The sequence below is a fragment of the Perca flavescens genome, chromosome 14 (genome assembly GCF_004354835.1).
Source record: "Perca flavescens isolate YP-PL-M2 chromosome 14, PFLA_1.0, whole genome shotgun sequence".
Lineage (NCBI taxonomy): Eukaryota > Metazoa > Chordata > Actinopteri > Perciformes > Percidae > Perca > Perca flavescens.
This window is the reverse complement of record NC_041344.1, coordinates 29,950,478-29,969,827: the sequence shown is the minus strand read 5'-3', so window position 1 is coordinate 29,969,827 and position 19,350 is coordinate 29,950,478. Positions and strand designations below refer to the sequence as shown.

The following is a 19,350-nucleotide window of genomic DNA, read 5'->3' as shown; positions in this document are numbered from 1 at the left end:
ATGGTAGTATCCATCGATGAGGAGTCTAAGTCAGAGCTAACATACCCGACTGTGATCAGCTGTTCTGGAATTTTTTGTTTAATTTATTAAACCTGCTTTCTGAAACAGTGAATACTTCATTTCACTGATTAACAATTAGTAGCATGCCTAACTAAAATAGAAGAAAGCAAGGTTAAAGTGGAACTCTCGCCAAAAAGCAACCTAGTGTCTTTTTGTGAATGTACCCGAGTCAAACCTTCGTTTAAAAGCATAATTAGGACGGAAACACAACTTTTAAGAGTGACCGTATTCTCGTTTTCGGTCAAATGGCCTTTTGAATGGGAGTGCTAGCATCAAAATCACTATTTTTAAAAGACTAAGTTTTGTTTTACAGTTTATTACCAAACCAGACCTATTCCTGTTGGCAGCGGGACGGGGAGTATACCAACCCAACATCAGGGACCACTGATCCGGATTCACAACATTTCCACAGGCCGTCCTCCATACATCCTGTCACTGCATTAGAAGCTATTCAATCTTCACTAAATGACTCATCTGATTTAATTTGGAAATACATAAGGTCATTTTCATTACGGCAAAGATAAACACATTGTTCTTTCAAACTCACCACATTTCTTAGACCCAACAGAACTGGCACTTCAATCACACTGAGGATATGTTTAGACGGAAAACGATCTGAAGAGAAAACGCAAAAAAAATTTTTGGGGGGGACATCTGCGTGCATATGGTGACGCAAAAGTGTGTGAAATTCAATATAGTTTGCACACCAGACGAAGCACTGCCACACAACACAACCAAGTCCGCGCGCCTGCGTCGAACCTTCCTTCTACTTAGTCTCTCCCTAGTAGCGCAAAACCAAAACATGGCGAAGCAAAAGCTGACAATTTTGTCTGGACAGACTCCTCGTTGTTTGGAGTTCTTTGGAGGGCGTGGACTGGGAGTCCTGCCAGTCAACATATATAGACATATGGACCAAATTTCTTCAGCAGTATCCTGTACCTGGAGGAAAGTCATATCCACACGAGAAAGACGCTATTTGTAAAGCTGAAAGTCATCCGGACCAAGTACAGGCAGGCTGTGGATACCCAACGGTGGAGTGGCCATGGGCGAGTTATCGCTTATATCTAGATTTTGATTTATGTAATGAAATATGGGGTGGGTCGCCTGCCACCACAACAATAGAGGCTGTAGACTTGTGCGTTTTAACCCTTTAGACGGGAACGCTACAGTGGCGCGTTTTTAAGATTTCCACTCTGGAGGGTGGATTCCCTTTTTTTGCATTTTTAAAGGAGAACTCCGGGCAATTTTTACGTTAATCTTGATCGCTATAAATTCAAGAGTACTGTCGATAGCAAAAAAAAAAACGAACAGAATCGGTCCTAGCAAGCTGTAGTTGCTGCAGCTAATACCAATAGCTCCCAGTTAGCTAAAACTGTAGTTTTGGGGGCATATTCTAAAGAGCGCCTTTGTGTCTTTTAACAGACGCAAAACGCAATTATAATGTCTGTGCAACATGAACAGGGCTCTTACGTGACAAGAAGATGCGTTTTCAACTCACACGTCCTGCCGCTAGCTCGTCCTGCTAGCTGCCAGCTGCCGTCCGGGAGTGTGTTCAGCCAAGCTTTGAGTGTGTGTGTGTGTGTGTGTGTGTGTGTGTGTGTGTCTCCCAGTCTTAATGTTTCAGATCTTAGCATTCACATCAATGAGGTCAGGGTTATCACAGTGACCCGAAGGAATGTGACTCAGCATTAACCATCCAGCCAGAACCTGCTGCAGGACATGGGAACAGAGCAGTGATGACACGCCCAGACCAGCTGAAGGGTTTAGGACATTTATTATGCATACTGTCAAGAGTCAGAGCAATCAATTTAAAAATGGTTTGTTTGGAGACTGGACATTATTTATGATCCATAATGTTCTTATATAACGCAGCACTTTGTAATATTTACAGACATGGATTAGATTCATATTGGTCATCTGTTTGAGCTTTCATTTTACAACATGTATATTACAACCACCAGGAGTCATACAAGTCAGCCAGCCACGCCACACACTTTACAATCAGAAGATGTCACAACAAGTAACAAAAACATGACTGCCCCTTGAACCCAGGTCACTTTACTTTGACAAGTCGTGGGTTTCTTTACTCGTGTAGCCTGTTCTGAAATACAGTGACAGATAGTGTTAGTGCAGTAAATTAGACAGGAAATGAACAGTCGCTCCCCTCCATCACTTCAGTCCTCCATCTCACTTTAAATAACAAAAACAGGCTTGATCAGTTCTGATTCAGTGTGTTCCACATGGACCCCCCCCTCTGCACGGATCTAACCCCCGAAGCCTCTTCTTCTTCTTCTCGTGATTCCAAGCAGGTACTTGCATGTGGGAAGGGCAGAGTAAAATATGGATGGGACACATGGGCTGTGCAGTCACCTCACTTAGCAGCTTGCCAGATGATGATGCCCAGAATGACGAGCACGATGGAACAAACCAGAGCCAGGATACACATCTTCTTCCGGGACTTTTGCTGGGATGAAAAAGCAGAGAGAGGACGGTTAGTGTTAAGGACAGCACTGAGGGTCTTTCACACATTTGTGCCAGTAAATAGCACGTCTGTTTTTCCATTATGAAAAAAAAAGTCCCTGGTAAAAAAGTCCCTGGTACCTGCTAACAGGTACTTTTTTGTTAGGGATGTCCCGATTTGGTTTTTTTGCCCTCGAGTCCGAGTCATTTGATTTTGAGTATCTACCGATACAGAGTCCCGAGCTGATACTTCTATAATATATTTAAAAAAAAAAAAAAGAATAAAGAAGAGCGAAAAAAACAGTTCCAGTTATTTTTTATTTAATTCACATTATTTTAACATTCAACAACTCCGTTAACAAACCGAGCACTTCTGTGAGGTAGCTTGAACAATCAAGTAATAACATAAATTCTTCACTTTTGGACTTTAGTGCAACAGTAAATATAAAAAAAGTCCAATATAAAAACAAATAGCACCTCAACATAAAATACCCGGGCCGAATTGCGATCACGTGATCGGATCTGGACATCCCTAATTTTTTTAATGCCGCTTACCCACTGCTTGTACCATCTCTACTTGGCACGACTCGGTCGTGGTGCCCCGCCATGTGGCTGTTGCCACAGCCAGAAGACTAATTTTGTTTCAAAAGAAGCTGCAGGCAGCAAAAAAAAAAAAAAAAAAAAACACTAGCAATGATGATGCACTGATTAGTGACGATTCTCTCTGACCAATCAGTAGTCTGCAGGTTTTCACCTCACCTTTTAGTATCGCCTCAGATCGCTCGGAACCTCGACAGAGGGGATACTAAAAAAAGTGCCTGTTGGCTAGTACTAGGAGAGTAAAGTCGAGGCGAGTCGAGCAGGTACCATGTAATGGAAAAAACGCTGTAAAAGTCTTTATTATGCTGAATCTGAAACTTTGGTTCTTTCCTGCAGCGATTGTAATTTTTGCTGATTTTGGATCCCGATTAATAAAAGCCGATCAAGAATAAAATGACTTGCTCGCATCATCAATAGGTTTTCTCAGTCAGGGCTCCGGGCTAACTTTTTACATTGGTTGCACTGGTGCATGTAAAGTTTTACATTTAGGTGCACCAAAACATTTTGTGCACATTACAATGCTACCAGGTTAGATCGTTGTTGTACTTAAGTATCCCTTTCAGAACCACTTCTCAGCTTCAATTTGAGCGTGTGTGCTAACTGTGTGCCAGCGATGAACTTGAGTGGCGTCCTTTCGGGTTAAAACGGGACGCAGCATGTCCAACCACTGGACGAGGTAGTGGGTATGTCCTTAAACAACTACAACTGTTTTAATGCAACATCCAAAACAAGGCTTTAAAACTGACTAAATGAGCATGAAAATAATGACACAGAGTCCATAGTTAGGGCCCTATAGATGCTGATTGAATCACATCATATTATTCATATCTGCATAATAACTATTTCAAATGTGTTGCAAGTCTTCTTTCTGTTGAAACTAGAGCTGTTGGATTGAGGGTGAAGGGGAAAGTGGGAGTTTCCCATAAAGAGATGGGAGGGGGAAGCGTAAAGTGCGCCTAATTATGTATTCCTCGGTATGTACAAAAAACGCCCGTGAAAGCGCGCCTCTATTTGCGGTGAAAATTCTCAGCTTCTTAAAAGCAGGTGTAAACCTGGAAGTGGGTTTCCTGGCATATGCCTCCTGCAGCAAGACCAAGACATAGGCCAAGGAGACGAGCTGAAAGGAGTTTTGCCACAAGGATCACACTTTTTCAGTTGACTGAACACAAAATCATTAAGCGTTACAGATTAAACAGCCATGCAATGTGCAGTTACTGGAAGAAATCAAAGATGACATTGAATCTCAGACTCAGCGTTCACATTCCATTCCAGCAGTTGTTAAACTCCTCACTACATTACAAATTTGGCATCAGGATCATTTCAAACAGTCATAGCTTCAGCAGTGGGAATATCGCAGTCTGCACTCAGCAGTATCATAGCACCAGTACAGCGCACTAGTCAATACATACATTTCCCCACCACTAATGCCGAAATGAAACGCATCAAGCTGGATTTCTTTGACATCGGCCATTCAATTGCGCTTTTAAATGCGCGCAATTTACAGTATAGTGGTTGGAGAAAGACGCCGATTACCCGATGAACTGCAGGTTTGGTTGAAGCGTGCAACAAATGTACTTACATCTGGCCCAGAGAGAGACACAGAGAGACACAGACAGACAGACAGACAGACAGACAGACAGACAGACAGACAGACAGACAGACAGACAGACAGACAGACAGACAGACAGACAGACAGACAGACAGACAGACAGACACACACACACACACACACACACACCAAGTTGAATAACCGACAGCTCGTAACACTCGTTACATTGAAGCACCGTTGTCAGTAGTGGGACCGTCGGGGGGGTCAGTAGAGAAACACAATTATACATGCTAAACTAAGTAGTAACGGATTTGAAGACACTTAAGACTTCAGATCACTTAGGACGGATTTTAATGCCAGGTGGAAATGGGGTCAGAGGGATAAACATACTTGATTGTCTAGGTAACATAAAGGGAATTATTCCATGTGCATTAGCCGACATTGTGCTGTGTTTTGTAGTAATGTAATGATGAAAAGCAGGGCAGTGAATAACATGCTTGTTTGGCCCTGCCCATAGGAAATACCACCACATACAGTAGCTGTTTAACACGCCATAGTGGACTGTGGGTTTACTATAGGAAAAACAACCATCAGTCGGTGATTGTGTGACGGTGCAAAACTTTCGCTTCTGGGGGAATGCTTGGAACACAAATATCGGTGTCAGCCCTGGTGGGAAAGGGTTGAACAATAGTCAACAACCGTAATTGTGATTGGTCCCCTTTGTGAAAAGGCCTTCAGAGTGACAGCTGACTCACCTGGTAGTAGACAGCTCTCTGGAGCTGCTCGGTTCCTCGCTCTACATGAACTTCAGCATTCTCCACGTTTGCCTCGATGCTATCTGCAAGGCAGAACACACAGCAGGCTCAGGCCCACGACTCTCACCCTGCAACTGTCCAGAGGCCTGTACTACCAATCGAGATCAACACACCCTGGATTTATTTCAGTTACCCGGCTTCATCTAACCTAAGAACCATAGAATTCACGTAGAATAGAACCACAAAACCAACAACAGTTAGTTTCCAACCAGAGGAGTAGAGGGGAAAACGACTATGTGCTGTGTTTTCAAAGTGTAGTGCAGGGAAATATGATCCGCTGTGAGCATGGTGGATTTCATGGAAAATTAACTAGATGTTTTATTTTGTTTCTGTGCTCGACCTCTTGTTCAGCACTATCTGCCGTGTGCTGAATTGCTGCAGAGCTCTCCGCCATCCGGCAACAATAGAAGCTCAGTGTATCTGCTCCGGAGGGCTGCGAACTGACGATTAATCGGACGATTTTTTGGCATTTTTTTACTTAATCGGCACCGGCCAATATCCAGCCGATTAATAGGCAGGCGCATCTGTGGGCAGCCTGGTGTTGTTGTTGTTGTTGTTGTTGTTGTGGAACACGTGTTCGACGCACGCTGCCCCTAGAGTCAATTACCAGCAGAGTCAGCAGACCTCACCCAGTGCCTAAGGAAGGAGCTGTTCCTCGGAGAAAACGGTAAGGATTACATTCTTAAAGTCCTATATATTTAATGAAAAACGTATGATATGTTACTGCCAACTTCGAGAAAAAAACATGAATAGGCGACATGACGTTCGGCTACTTTGGATATTAATAGCTGTCATGTCATGCTGTCATGTCACAATAATTAAGCTAGAATTTTGCAATCACAGACAGTGGATCTGAGACTTTTATTATTTGTTCTGTTTGTGTGTCTATATTTGAGAGGGTTGTCAACTCAATGCAGAGAAAGAAGTTGTAGTTAAAAGAGACCACCGCACCATAGGCTAGTGAAGGACTGGCTTTGCTTTGCTAGCGTCGTTGCTAGGGTTGGTACAGAGTAGACCCGCTGCTAATACGGCACCTGTGCCTTAACGACCCGTACCTACTGGACCGAATAGCAACGCGGATTTCTGGGAGTCATTTCGGCGCCACTGATATGCCTGCGTTGCTCTCTGATGCTTCCGAAAACGAATGTTAGAATAACAGAAACATCGCAGCATGTGACGCTAGTTAACTCGTCAGCAGCTAACGTTAGCCTACCGTTAGCTAGCGGATGGATTAAACACGATTACAATGCTGACAGCTAAACGGTGTAAAGTGTGATTTATTTCACTGTATAGGATCCAACAGCAGCATGTTAAGCAGTGTGTGAACAACACAACAAACACAGACGGTGCGTCGCGGTGCATTCAAAGTTGTTGTAAAATACCCTTTTGCCATGGTGGTTGTTTTTGTCGTTCAACAGCAATTTACTAGTGAAATACTTTATTGTTTTAAGTTATAGTTATTACATTATTATTAAAATCATGTAATTTTGACCATATGGCCTAAAGTTGTTTTCCCCCCTTTTGCGATAATTAGGTTTTGTCCATTTGACTTTGTCTGTCAACAAACGATAAATAAAAGTTTCAGGACAGTTTTTGGGAAGATGATAGAAACGTTTTTAGCCTTGTATCACTTACAATGCACTGAATTATTAGCTGATTTATAAAAGAAATGTTAGATTTTATATCTATACCTGTGTGTGTGTGTGAATAATCAGAAGTGAAGGCTGAAGTAGGGTGCCGTACATGTTAGGCTTTTAACAGCACAGTTCATGTGCCATCTCCTCCAAAGCCTCCTCCAGCCACTGTTGCTTTATTTGATTCTTCTCTAACCTTAAGCGAGTAGTATTGGTTTCCTAAACTTGAAACTTTGAGGTCTGAGCATGCTCAGAACGGTTTTGTTATTCAGAGAACTGCAGAAGCATTTCTCGTTCTCTAATAAACAGGATTTCTGTGTTAGTCTGAAATAATGAACTAATACACACAGCACACGCCATTCGGTTGTTCCTGTTTGCTGTCGATTCACACACCACTCATCAATGTTCATTCAGCATTGTGGGGAATATGGAAACTCAGTCACAATGTGGACATATATGGTGTTATAGTAAATATCCTAAAAATTCAATTGAAAAACTTTTTTCATGGACAAAATAGCCAGACATGAAGGTTCCTTATCATATTCCTGCATATCAATATATACAGTAGTGGTGGTTTGGGTCTCACTGCTGCTGTGCAACTTTGAATAGAAAATAAGAGCACCAACTGTTTTGACGTGCATTGTCCACTGGTGGTGTGTTTCAGAGAGTAACTACTCACCAATCATCTCTCCCTGATCGTGGATCATCACTGCCAGGTCCTTGAAGATCTGGTTTACATCCAAAATGTCAGACTGAAACACACACACACACACACACACACACACACACACACACACACACACACACACACACACACACACACACACACACACACACACACACACACACACACACACACACACACACACACACACACACACACACACACACACACACACACACACACACACACACACACACACACACACACACACACACACACACACACACACAAAGTTAGAGTGAGCTGTGGCAGGTGTGTGTGTGTGTGCTCCCTCCCAGAACATGGCCAGTAGCCGTGCTGGGGGCTGAGGCTCTGTAATGGGAGTATTTGAGTACGGACCTCCAGCTGTCTGATGTTGGTTTCTCTCTCCTTGATAAGCTCCAGGTCCTCCTCTGTGATGGCCACCTCCTCTGCCTGGGCGCTCATCTGGCCCCAGTCCTCCTGGCTTCACAAACACACACACACACACACACCATCTCATAAAACATGCCACCAGTTGGAAAAATGTTCAACTGTAACCGCAGAATACTCAACATGTCTAGAAACTGAAGCATTTTTAGGCCTTTATTTTCACATGACAGATGAAGACCTGAAAGGGGAGAGAGAGGGAGGGAAATGACATGCAGCAAAGGGCAGCAGGTCGGAGTCGAACTCGTAAACCTCTATATATGTGCGCCTGCTCTACCAACTGAGCTAACCCGGCCACTTAGAAACAACTTTTAATAAACTGCAAACTGAATCTTATGAACATGTCCTTAGTTAGTCTTTAACACTTTCACACATGTGCTAGAAGTCCACGTACTTATATGGCATGTTTTCTGTATGGACGATCTCAAATGTGTAAATAAAGTGAAATACAATACACATTGCTATGTGGATTCTTTTATGCAGGCATTTACGGTCACAATTTAATGAAAAACGTAAACAGCAGAGGCCCGCATCATAGACATCCACTGCTCCGCTCCGCCGTGCACTCCTGCCAAACACCGCTCAGCTAAACACACCGCCCACACAAAGATGACACAGAGCTTGATATAGTATCTGTATAGAGACCCACACACACAGAGGGACAACTATTCATCTCTGTCCATTGACTCGTACTGCATGAAGGAACAGAAACATGTCTAAAAGCTGCTGCGTGGCAGGATGCACTACCAACAGGGAAAAGAACCCAGAAAGTTTTATAAGCTGTCGTACAGAAAAACTGAGCTTTTATGAAGTATGAAAACAGAGGTGAGGAATCGGCAGAGAGAATGGATAGACACTAAGCTAATGTGGTGCCCATCGTTACGTGTGCGGCAAATATCTAAAGTTTAGTAAACTTTATTTCTGTAAGTTAAGCTTGCAAGCTAACATTAGCTTATGGTGCGTTCTTTTGGTCTTGTAATCGCGACAAGTAGCTCAAGTGTGACGTCACATCCATGTCGGAACACAAGTAACCGTGGGTTGTTGCGTTCTTTTTGTCACACAATACTACGAGTCGGAGAAAAGATGGATTTTTGTAAAATTTTTAGTAACATTTAAGATTCTATTCACCCAGTTATTGACATATTACACATTTCACAGTTTGATACATGAAAATTACGTTTTGATTAACATTAACGTTGGGCTACTGCTCTGCTTTCTGCTCAAGGCTCGGCTTAAAGCCGTTGTCATATAGCAACCGAGCGTCTAGCAAATTTCAGCTGCACAAGCTACTAAATAACTAATCAGGCAGTATTTAACTCCTAATAAGACTGTAGAGACATGCCTATAGGTAGCAGTATACAGCACTATATTTAACTCCTAATAAGACTGTAGAGACATGCCTATAGGTAGCAGTATACAGCACTATATTTAACTCCTAATAAGACTGTAGAGACATGCCTATAGGTAGCAGTATACAGCACTATATTTAACTCCTAATAAGACTGTAGAGACATGTCTATAGGTAGCAGTATACAGCACTATATTTAACTCCTAATAAGACTGTAGAGACATGTCTATAGGTAGCAGTATACAGCGCTATGTTTAACTCCTAATAAGACTGTAGAGACATGTCTATAGGTAGCAGTATACAGCACTATATTTAACTCCTAATAAGACTGTAGAGACATGCCTATAGGTAGCAGTATACAGCGCTATGTTTAACTCCTAATAAGACTGTAGAGACATGTCTATAGGTAGCAGTATACAGTGCTATGTGTACGACTTCTTCATTTGGTTACAACAAAGACAAAAGTGCTTAAAATTGTAGAAAACCACAATGTTTACTACGTGTGATGCCCAACGTAGCCATCTTTGAAAGAGAACTCGGGGTCCTCTGAGTTCAGACGACTTGACGAGTCGTATATATACGATCTCGGGGGCGTTCTTTTTGCAACTTCCGGTTTGTAACTCCGGAAAACAACTTGTAAATCGACTTCGGTGGACAAATAGAACGCACCATTATTAACTAACTAGCTAACTTATCATCTCTGGTAGACAAAGGGTGCTAAAATAACCCTTTGACATGCTTAGATCTGATGTCTTAGCTAGCTACAGGCACTTTGTTAGCATATTGTGGCGCTGATTGTTTTCCCCTCAGCTGGGCATGGCTTTCAGCGTGTGACGTGTTGCGCTGTTTCTATTTCTTTAAAAGGACAATGACTGTGCTTTTTCTCTTGAATCAATTGTTTTTCCTTGTGATATGAATGTTCCATGCCACATTAAAATCAAACGCCCACACAGAAACAACGTGGTATTGCATGTCAGACTTGTCCAGCAGAGAGGAGCAGAGACCTGCAATACTAAATGCTAAGTACTGCCATTTCATTTTCATTAGGAGGTGCAAGGGAGCTTTTTCTTTTTTGAGATGGAAACACATTGTCAATCAACAATCAACTGACCAATCACAGATCTGTTTGATTTTTTCATATTTTGGCACTGTATATCTTCCATAATGTTGGCTGTATCTATTGTTAACAGATTCTAAGTTGACTGTAATTTGGTTTTAGAAATAAAAAAAAAAAAAAAAAAGACTACTTCACTGACACAAATGTGATTTGTGAGAATGCCAACTACAATAGAAAATACTAAATATACAGCAGGGTTATTTCTTAAAGAGCATTAGATGCTTTTGACTATTGTGCACCATTGACAAAGTCAGAAAGCTACCGAATGAGTCCGTATGGCCATATTTCTTTCTTTATTTATTCATACAAGCATTTATTTTCTAATGTCTTGATTTATTTAATTCATCTCCATAATAGACCTTTAAAGAATGAATGACAGTCACTTACTTATCGAAGGAAACAAGCTTTTCATCCCGAGAACTGTCTTCAGTCTGAGGGAGAGGGAAAAATCCACTATTGCCAAAGTCAAATTAACAGATTATCAAGACAGGATTCACATGAATCTGATGTTTGATCACTCCTGTCTCCCTAATGTAGGAAGGTGAATTCTTTATGTGCTCCATGTGGTGTGAAGGATCTGACTCCTACTCACTGAAAGGCGGGATCCAGCTCTTGCTCTGGCAACCGACTCCTTCTCTTTCTCCGCTGCACGCCGCTGGACTGCTTGGAAGTTGTTGAGAGCTGATGAGAAATCATTCATCAGCCGGTCCCTCTGGATCTTTTGCTGCCTCTGGACACCACACAGCATAGGGAGAGAGATGGTGTGACACCAGTTAGAAAGACGAGGAACAATACGTACAGTTACAGATTTCTTCATGCCAAAAATCTAATCAAATTCACCATATCAATTAAATCCGAGTGTTGGAGATGCTGGGATGGAAACAATTCAAACATCCAACATATTTTCATCTTTGCCTTTCTGTCAATCAGTAACAACCTTGATTATGTGGTCACCGTAAACAGACCTTTGCTGTGGTAGTAAAGGCAGTACGCTGGGACTGCCAATAGGGTAAGACTGACATTAATGCAGAACGTACATGGTAGTCTTTGCAGTGTGTCCAAGACACAGGCGACTTGAGGCGATGCCACAGTCGGGCTTCTTTGCCACTAGTTCTTTGCCGTCTCCGCGGTGTGTCAGGGCCTTAACTCCCACCATACTCATCCCTGTATGCTAGTGACGTCTTTAACAAAATCAACACACGTAGACGGATACTCACTTGCTCTGAGGGCGATGTGGGCAAAGGGATTGAGCCCAACTCTTTCAGGTGCTTGTTGGTTTCTTTTGCCAGTTGGTTGGTGTAATGTTGTATCTGCTGCCTGTGAAAACACCAACAGAAACACAAAAGACTGCTAGTTGATCTGATCTGATTAGCCATCATCCTGCATGATAAAGAACACCTGGCTGGCACATTTGACAGCACAGTATTCTAGTACATGGGTTATTTATAGTGGCGTAACGGACCGTGGTCCATAAGGATCAACATTCATCCCTCTTTGATAAAGCTTATAGTTAAGGAACGAGGAGTTGAAGCGTCCACCTAACCCGGCCCACTGCTTCTCCTCGTAGTCATCAGTTTTATATACTGTATAATTAATAATCTAGCGAGAGTAGAGGGAGGAAGGCCAGTACAGCCCGATCCGGTTGGGGGGAGTTCTAGCCCGACCAGGCACCTCTCTTTAACCTGCCTCTCTTAAGTTATGCTATTACAATTCTAGACTGCCGGGGAGGCTGTTCCTCCCTAAGACACACTGAGCTGCTCTCTCATCTCTACTTGTTACTTTTTTATGCATCCTGTCCCAGAACTGCTTGTTACTAATCTAGCTCTGGGGAGTTTACTCCCCGAAGTCCTTATGTTTCTTCTTCGCAGAGCTATGCTCGAGCTATGCTCTTGAATTGAAATTGAATTGAATTCACGATTCAGAATGCACGTGAACCGTGGATTAATTGCAAAGTTAAACCATAATAATAATGTGAATTAAATTTGCAACGCAATGTTCTGTTCATCTGAACGGAGCATGTTAAAATCAGTTGATAGAGACAGTCATGGCTACTGGAGGAGCGGAACTCAAGAAGCCTGCTACAGAGCTCCGTCGTATCAGCAGCAGTTGGTGGTTCAGTTACCCGAGAATAGGGGGCTTTGAGCCAGGTACAGGAAACCACGAGCTGGTGGTCATTTCGGCGGACATTACGGTTAAGTTTAAGCGACTAAAAGTGAGCGTTATGCTGCGACCATAGTTATGTTTAGGCACCAAAACGACAAAAAATTTAGGAAAAAGATTGTGGTTTGGACTAAAGCTATAGTGCATAGTTTCATGTCATTCCCATGAGGAATTATAAGTAATGACAACAACATCGTCGGTGCATCCACATGAAGAACTTCCGTAAACGCGCACCGCAACTTTAACGTGCCTTCAGGAGGACCATGATGTGTATTTTAAAGAAACCATCCCTGATACAGTAATCATGGAGGCACATGTCATTTTGGACAGTTTAGTAGCTCTGAGGCCATTTCAACTTTTCTAACCACAACAGATCAAGATGACTAGACAACAGTGAGAGATTGTGTCGAGAGAAGAAACATTATGGGAGTCAGTGGTGATACGGTGGATACGTACAGACGGTCCTGGAGTTCACTGGTGTCCTGACTGGTCCCCAGCTGGTTCACCATGCTCTTGATCTGAGCAGCTGTCGGGAGAACAAAACACAAGTGAGAAGACTCAATCTACAAATGGGAGAATTGATCTGGGTATACAAATGGCACAACACACCACAGTAAAGCAACAAACACCTGTACTGACATTGGCATTTTTCTGTAGGACATGCAGGGTCTGCAGCTTCACATAACAGAGATTGGCCATAGGTGGTCAGATTGTTTGTTTTTTAATCTTATGCGTATAAAATCCAACCTTTGCCTGACTAACTCTGCATATATAACATCAATCCTAATGATTAGGTCTATGCTTAGTCAGAATGTATGTAATATTATTACAACTCACTGACGATCATTTTCATTGAGTATTCTTTTTTAATTAATAGCATAATTAACTTTTTGGTCTATAAAATGAGTATATATGAATAATAGTTTCCCAGAGTACTAGATGACATCTTCAAATGTCTTGTTATGTAGGTCCAACAGTCCATTCATGAATGAATGAATGACAAAATAACAAATTGTCCGATTTGGGTTCCCTATTGAATATGAAAATAACAATTGATACACAGTTTGGTATGAAATGACCCTTCAGTGAGTGAGCCAGTAACAATTTGGCCAGTCTTACTCACACTGAAACAAAAAGAGCTACCGATGTGAAGCACTTACTGTTCTGTGTGATCTTCTGGATGTTGGAGCTACATGTCTGTAAGAGGGTGTTGAAGTCCCGGTGGACTGCTTTGCCGTATGACATGTTTGCCAGAGAGTGCTAGTGCCTTAGTTGGAGACCTTTGGCTGCAGACAAACAGAAGGAAAATAGGTTTAACAAGCTAGATGCCATTAAATGTGTTGGTAAACTGCCAGGTTTGCTTTAAGATTTAAATAGGCAAGACAACAACAATGATAGTGTGGGCCAAAGAGTGACCACTGTAATAAAAGCATTAACACAGCTGATGCTGGGGTGAGGGGGGGGATAAAAATGAATGTGTTTACGTTATGCTTCTTGACCATAACGTAAACACATTCATGGGACACGTCACATGGCCCGTTTACAGCTCGGGAATAATGAGGATTTTATTGTTTTATTGACGGGAGAGATTAGCTTGTATAACTTGGTCTGAATAACAACTGTTAGCTGGCTAACAAGTTAGCTTGCTAATGTCAAATCATTTACGATAATTGAAATCAATTAAATGTAACGGTAAGACTAGTGATGTGTGTTAAATCACAATGGGGACGTATCGTTAACATGGTTCGCATCCACATTTGTGATTTAACGTTCCATATTAATGGCAGTTGGCTCAAATGGCTATGTAGCTATGTATGTATATTGCCGCAAGTTACGTGAAGCTGTAACTACACAATTATGCTCAGCTGTTAGCTTTCTAGCTAACTAGAGCTAACTTGGTAGCTTTCAGTTGTTTAGGATACACTGGCTAACGTTATCCTAAACAGCTAACGTTAAGCGTGTTCTTTAACAATAAAGACTTAGAAACAACAATATATTGTCAACAAGAGCAAAGCGTTTACTATAAAAGAAAGAACGTATCGATAATACTTGCTTATTTGGCTGTTTGAAATGAACACAGATATTCTTCGTCCTGCCGTCAAAAAACTGCCCTTCCTTATCCGTGACGTTATCGCGTAGACATCATGTGGTATCGTCACGCACGCTGCAGTACCGGAGGAGATATTTTTTTCGCCACGCCAAGACCCGCCCTTCAATAGCATTCACACACTACTATTGGCCAGGCGTCCACGCTTACTCGAGGTGAAATGCCTAACCCCATCTAATCGAGCTGCTTCGTAGGGCGGGTCTTGGCGTGGCCATAGTGGGATTCGTACCGGAGACTGTATTTCTGGGACTGCATTTCCAGGACCCTAATTTAACATTGGTTGATTCCACCCAAATTCTACTTTCTGTCAAAGTTCATATATATATATATATATATATATATATATATATATATATATATATATATATATATATATATATATATATACACACATAAATAAATAAATATATAAATACTACCTTTGTCCAAATGGTTATAGTTTTAAAGGTTTATTTCACCCAAATACTGCTTTCTGTCCAAGCAGCCTACTTATAGTTTTAAAAGTATTTTTTCCACCCAAATACTACTTTTGTCAAAGTACTTAGTTTCAAAAGGGGTTTTCCACCCAGTCACTACTTTGTTGTCATGCAATTCGACTTGGTTGCTACGAGTTGCATGCTGGGCAATTTGTGTAATTAGCATGACTAGCTCATTTACAGGTATAATAAAGATGGATTTCATTAATTTAGAAACAATAATAAACAACAACAACAATAATAATATAATAAACAGATTCCACAACCCCCTCCCCACCCCTCAACAAAGACAACAAAGGCCACATTTATTTCCCTCTTTTTATTTCCAGTTCTTATATTCAGATGAATGGGGTGGGGTTATCTAACAGATTCAGACCCAACCAAAGCAACTAGTCTCACATATCATCTGTTTGAGGCAGAGCCAATAACACATGGGCTCAGCAGATTTGTTTGGTTCCCATCCTAGTTGGCTTGTGCGCGGCCGTGATACCTCCGTTTCACTCCCTGCTGCTGAGACTGTTTCGCCAGAAGGAGAGCATACGCCAGTTCTGCAGACAATGCAAACCCGCTGCTGACTGGCTGCTACTTGAAGAAAACGGCAGCAACTAGACCCAGCGCCAGGGGTCTGATTCACCGTGGTGAAGTTTGTTTGATGTTGTATATTCGACAGATATTCGGATATTAATTTTGTGTTCATCAGCAGTTCCTGCTGTGCTTTCACTCAGTCTTGGCAGAAAAATATAGGACACCCATTTGCTCCTAACTGTTTGCTCCTGACAGCTTGGTTTTTACCTAGGGAACGTCAATAAATTACATTCTGTCTGAATCACTCATACAATTTCAGTGCATGTAATCCTGTGAGTTCCTACAACGTATGCATTAAAAACAGTAATAATTAAAAAATATGTGTGGAAGCAGTTCATTCCCATTACTCTTGCATCTTTTTCTAGAAGGTGCACGATCAAGGAAATCAACTTGCCAGTCTCCTCCCAACACTACAAGCTACTACTGGACTAGCCTGGGCTAGCTAGCCAGCTGACTCAAGTTTTCAAATATAAACATCAGAGTAAACACTGAGGAAAAGGTGGATAAGATGAGCTTCAGCTATCAAGACTATTTCTGTAGGCATCTCACAAGTCCCTCATCAGGATCAGGAAATCAACTCACAAGTTTCCTGCTGACTATGCTAGCCTGGTGGTTAAAGCAATCCGCCACCGTTTGTTGAAATAGGACTTATCACGGTCTACCCTGGCTGTAGATAGGTGGGCCGACGCATTTTTTGTCTCAGTGCAAGTAATTAGGTTGTTTTTTTGTCTTTTGTTGGCTCATTTTTATTCACAACATGCTAACCGGCAACATAGGATTCCATTCACTACACTAAGCTAACTAGCGGCGGCGCTGCCGGTGTTGCACCGGACTAAAACAATGCATGCACAAAAAAAGCATTGGCCCACCTATCTACAGCTAGAGGAGACCGTGATAAGCCCTATTTCAACAAACGGTGGCGTATCCATTTAAAGTTTTCAAATGTAAACATTAGGAAACACAGAGGGAAAGTTGAAGATCAGCTACAACCTATTAGCCTGACAAGCCAGAACCACATCAAGATGGCTGCAAAATAATTTTGCTGCCACTAGGGTGAGTCTATATTTCTAGGCTAACAACCTATGGCTACAGTCCTGACTATGTGGAAAAGCAAGACCATGGGCCATCTCCATATATATATATTTACATCTTTCTAAAACCACTGTTCCATGTCTCGCCTGCATAAAATATAGTATAAACACAGATATTTGTGCAATTACTTAGAATACATGGGGTTTACTGCCTGGTCGGGACGAATAAAACAGCTGTTTCATTCGTCCCGACAGCAACAATTGACATTTAAACCTATTTTGCTCCTAAACTAAAAAAACTCTGACATTCCCCACTGTAGGACATTTTAAAACACTAATTCATCTGTCGTATGACCATGACAACGGTACATGAAACAATAATTACAACCTGTCATTAAAAAAAAATTACCGCATCAAACATTTTACTTACCGCACTCAAATTGGGTTCGCAGGTCTAACTTTGTAGCAGCATGACGTCATGACGCCAACTTTCCTGGGTCTGGTAGAGCTTGTGTGCTGTACGTGCTGACGAAATTTGACATTTGCAACGTGAATCAACGTGTATGGTTTTCGGGATAACTGCAATGTTTCATTCGTCCTCTGTTTCAATCGTCCCGGTTGTACCCTAAGAGCGTGCGCCCCATGTAGGCTGAGGCCTTTGCATCGGCCCGGGTTTTAATCCGACCGGTGAACCTTTGCTGCGTGTGATCCCCCATCTCTCTCCCAACTTTCCTGTCTAGCCAAAAAAAGCCCCCAAAAAATAATCTTAAAAAAAAAAAAAAAAAAAAAAAAAAGGGGGCACCAAGGCAAGCGTGGAGGAATTGAACACCCAGCACTTCTCTGGTGGGCGTCCTGCTCGGTTTCCAGGCGGTATGTTGGGAGCTGTGGTGTCCTTTCACAGAGACTTAACATTAGCTGGTTCCTGAAGTGATGTTGCCATTCGACTGGGTGACTCTTTTTCTGTGTGCTGATCTGACTACTTTATGATGAATCATGCACAAGTTTAAGGAGCAGATAAGATAACATTTCACAATCACTGGAATTATACCATGTATGATTTCATGTGACAAACGATCAATTTATCTTCCTTAGATTTATTGGACATTTTTAGTCAAAGGTACGCCCACCTTTGCCCGACACAGACACATCACAGACAGCCTGATAGTAACATCCAAAACTCTGCCGCCCGGGTCCTCACCCACACCAAGACCTGGCAGCACATCACCCCAACCCTGATCCACCTTCACTGGCTCCCAAATATAAAATCATCCTTCTCACCTATAAATCCCTCCATGTCCTGGCTCCACAGTACCTCTCCGACCTCCTCCATCCATACACCCCCACCCCGAAACCTAAGAGTTTCTAACTCTGCCTACACTTTTTATCATGCCGGCCAGTCCTCCAGTCTCCGGGCAGGTCATCACCTCAGCAACCGGCTCATTTCCCGTATCCAGGGTCGAATGATGATTCACTCTTCAGATATTTACTGTTTTTTCACAGAGGCTGACAGTTACACCACACTTCTAACAAGCTTGACCTTTGAGCAGACAATGCAATCTTACCTAAATGTCCCTCTTTTGATCATATTTAATTAAAAGTCATGAAACATTCTGTGTTGACTCAGACATTCTTGAATAATGAGAGGCTTTATGCCTCTCAACCCAACCTAAATCAAACACACAACTCTTAATGCATCAACAGTAAATATATATATAAGATTTGCATGATTATTGGTCAGATTATTCCTTCACATTCCTGCCTGTCACATCGTAAATGTTTTCAGCAGAACTCACTCTCTCCACGGTAATATCAGGTCCCCTAGTGCCCCCATATTCCTAGTGCTGAAAAAATGCCCTCTTGGATGGCCCAAGGTAAAACATTATGAAGGGGCCTCTACCGTGGCCCGATGTGCAAGAAAACATGATAACGTCATGGTGCTGGGATGCAGTGCCATATAGCCTTAGGCCCTATGCAGAAAACATGACCCACTGCATGCAGCTGATGCACTCATATTTCCCCCACCTTTGCTCCTCAGCAGACTTGTGCTCAGCCAATGACTCATTACCAAATATATTATTTATCGCCACAGATGAAAATGGGACTTACAATGCAACCCTGCCCTGAGGAGTTCCATTCTCTGCATGTTTGTATGTAGTTCTGACCCTGTTTTAACCTGAATCGTGTTTCCACTTATAAAGCCCATGAGTTGAAATCTTTCCCTCCAGTGTAATTTGATCAGCAACCCCTCTCTCCTCTCTTCCTTCGCACCTAGAAAA

At 42.1% G+C, this 19,350-nt stretch overlaps 1 protein-coding gene across 3 annotated transcripts; it reads right to left on the bottom strand.

The window, feature by feature from the left end:
• Positions 1–1,815: 1,815 nt before the first annotated feature.
• Positions 1,816–17,692, bottom strand: LOC114568242 (syntaxin-12). 3 transcript variants are annotated; one of them, XM_028597719.1, is made up of 10 exons: positions 17,505–17,692; positions 14,036–14,161; positions 13,332–13,401; positions 11,933–12,032; positions 11,308–11,445; positions 11,103–11,146; positions 8,182–8,287; positions 7,798–7,870; positions 5,425–5,507; positions 1,816–2,524 (listed from the first exon to the last, which is right to left on the bottom strand). In XM_028597719.1, exons 2-10 carry the CDS (start codon positions 14,118–14,120, stop codon positions 2,432–2,434), a joined length of 792 nt encoding a protein of 263 aa, XP_028453520.1. In that variant the 5' UTR covers positions 14,121–14,161; positions 17,505–17,692; the 3' UTR covers positions 1,816–2,431. The 3 variants fall into 3 exon arrangements, with proteins under 3 accessions (XP_028453520.1, XP_028453521.1, XP_028453519.1); XM_028597720.1 differs by lacking the exon at positions 17,505–17,692 and adding an exon at positions 14,925–15,049; XM_028597718.1 differs by lacking the exon at positions 17,505–17,692 and adding an exon at positions 14,929–15,046.
• Positions 17,693–19,350: the final 1,658 nt, after the last annotated feature.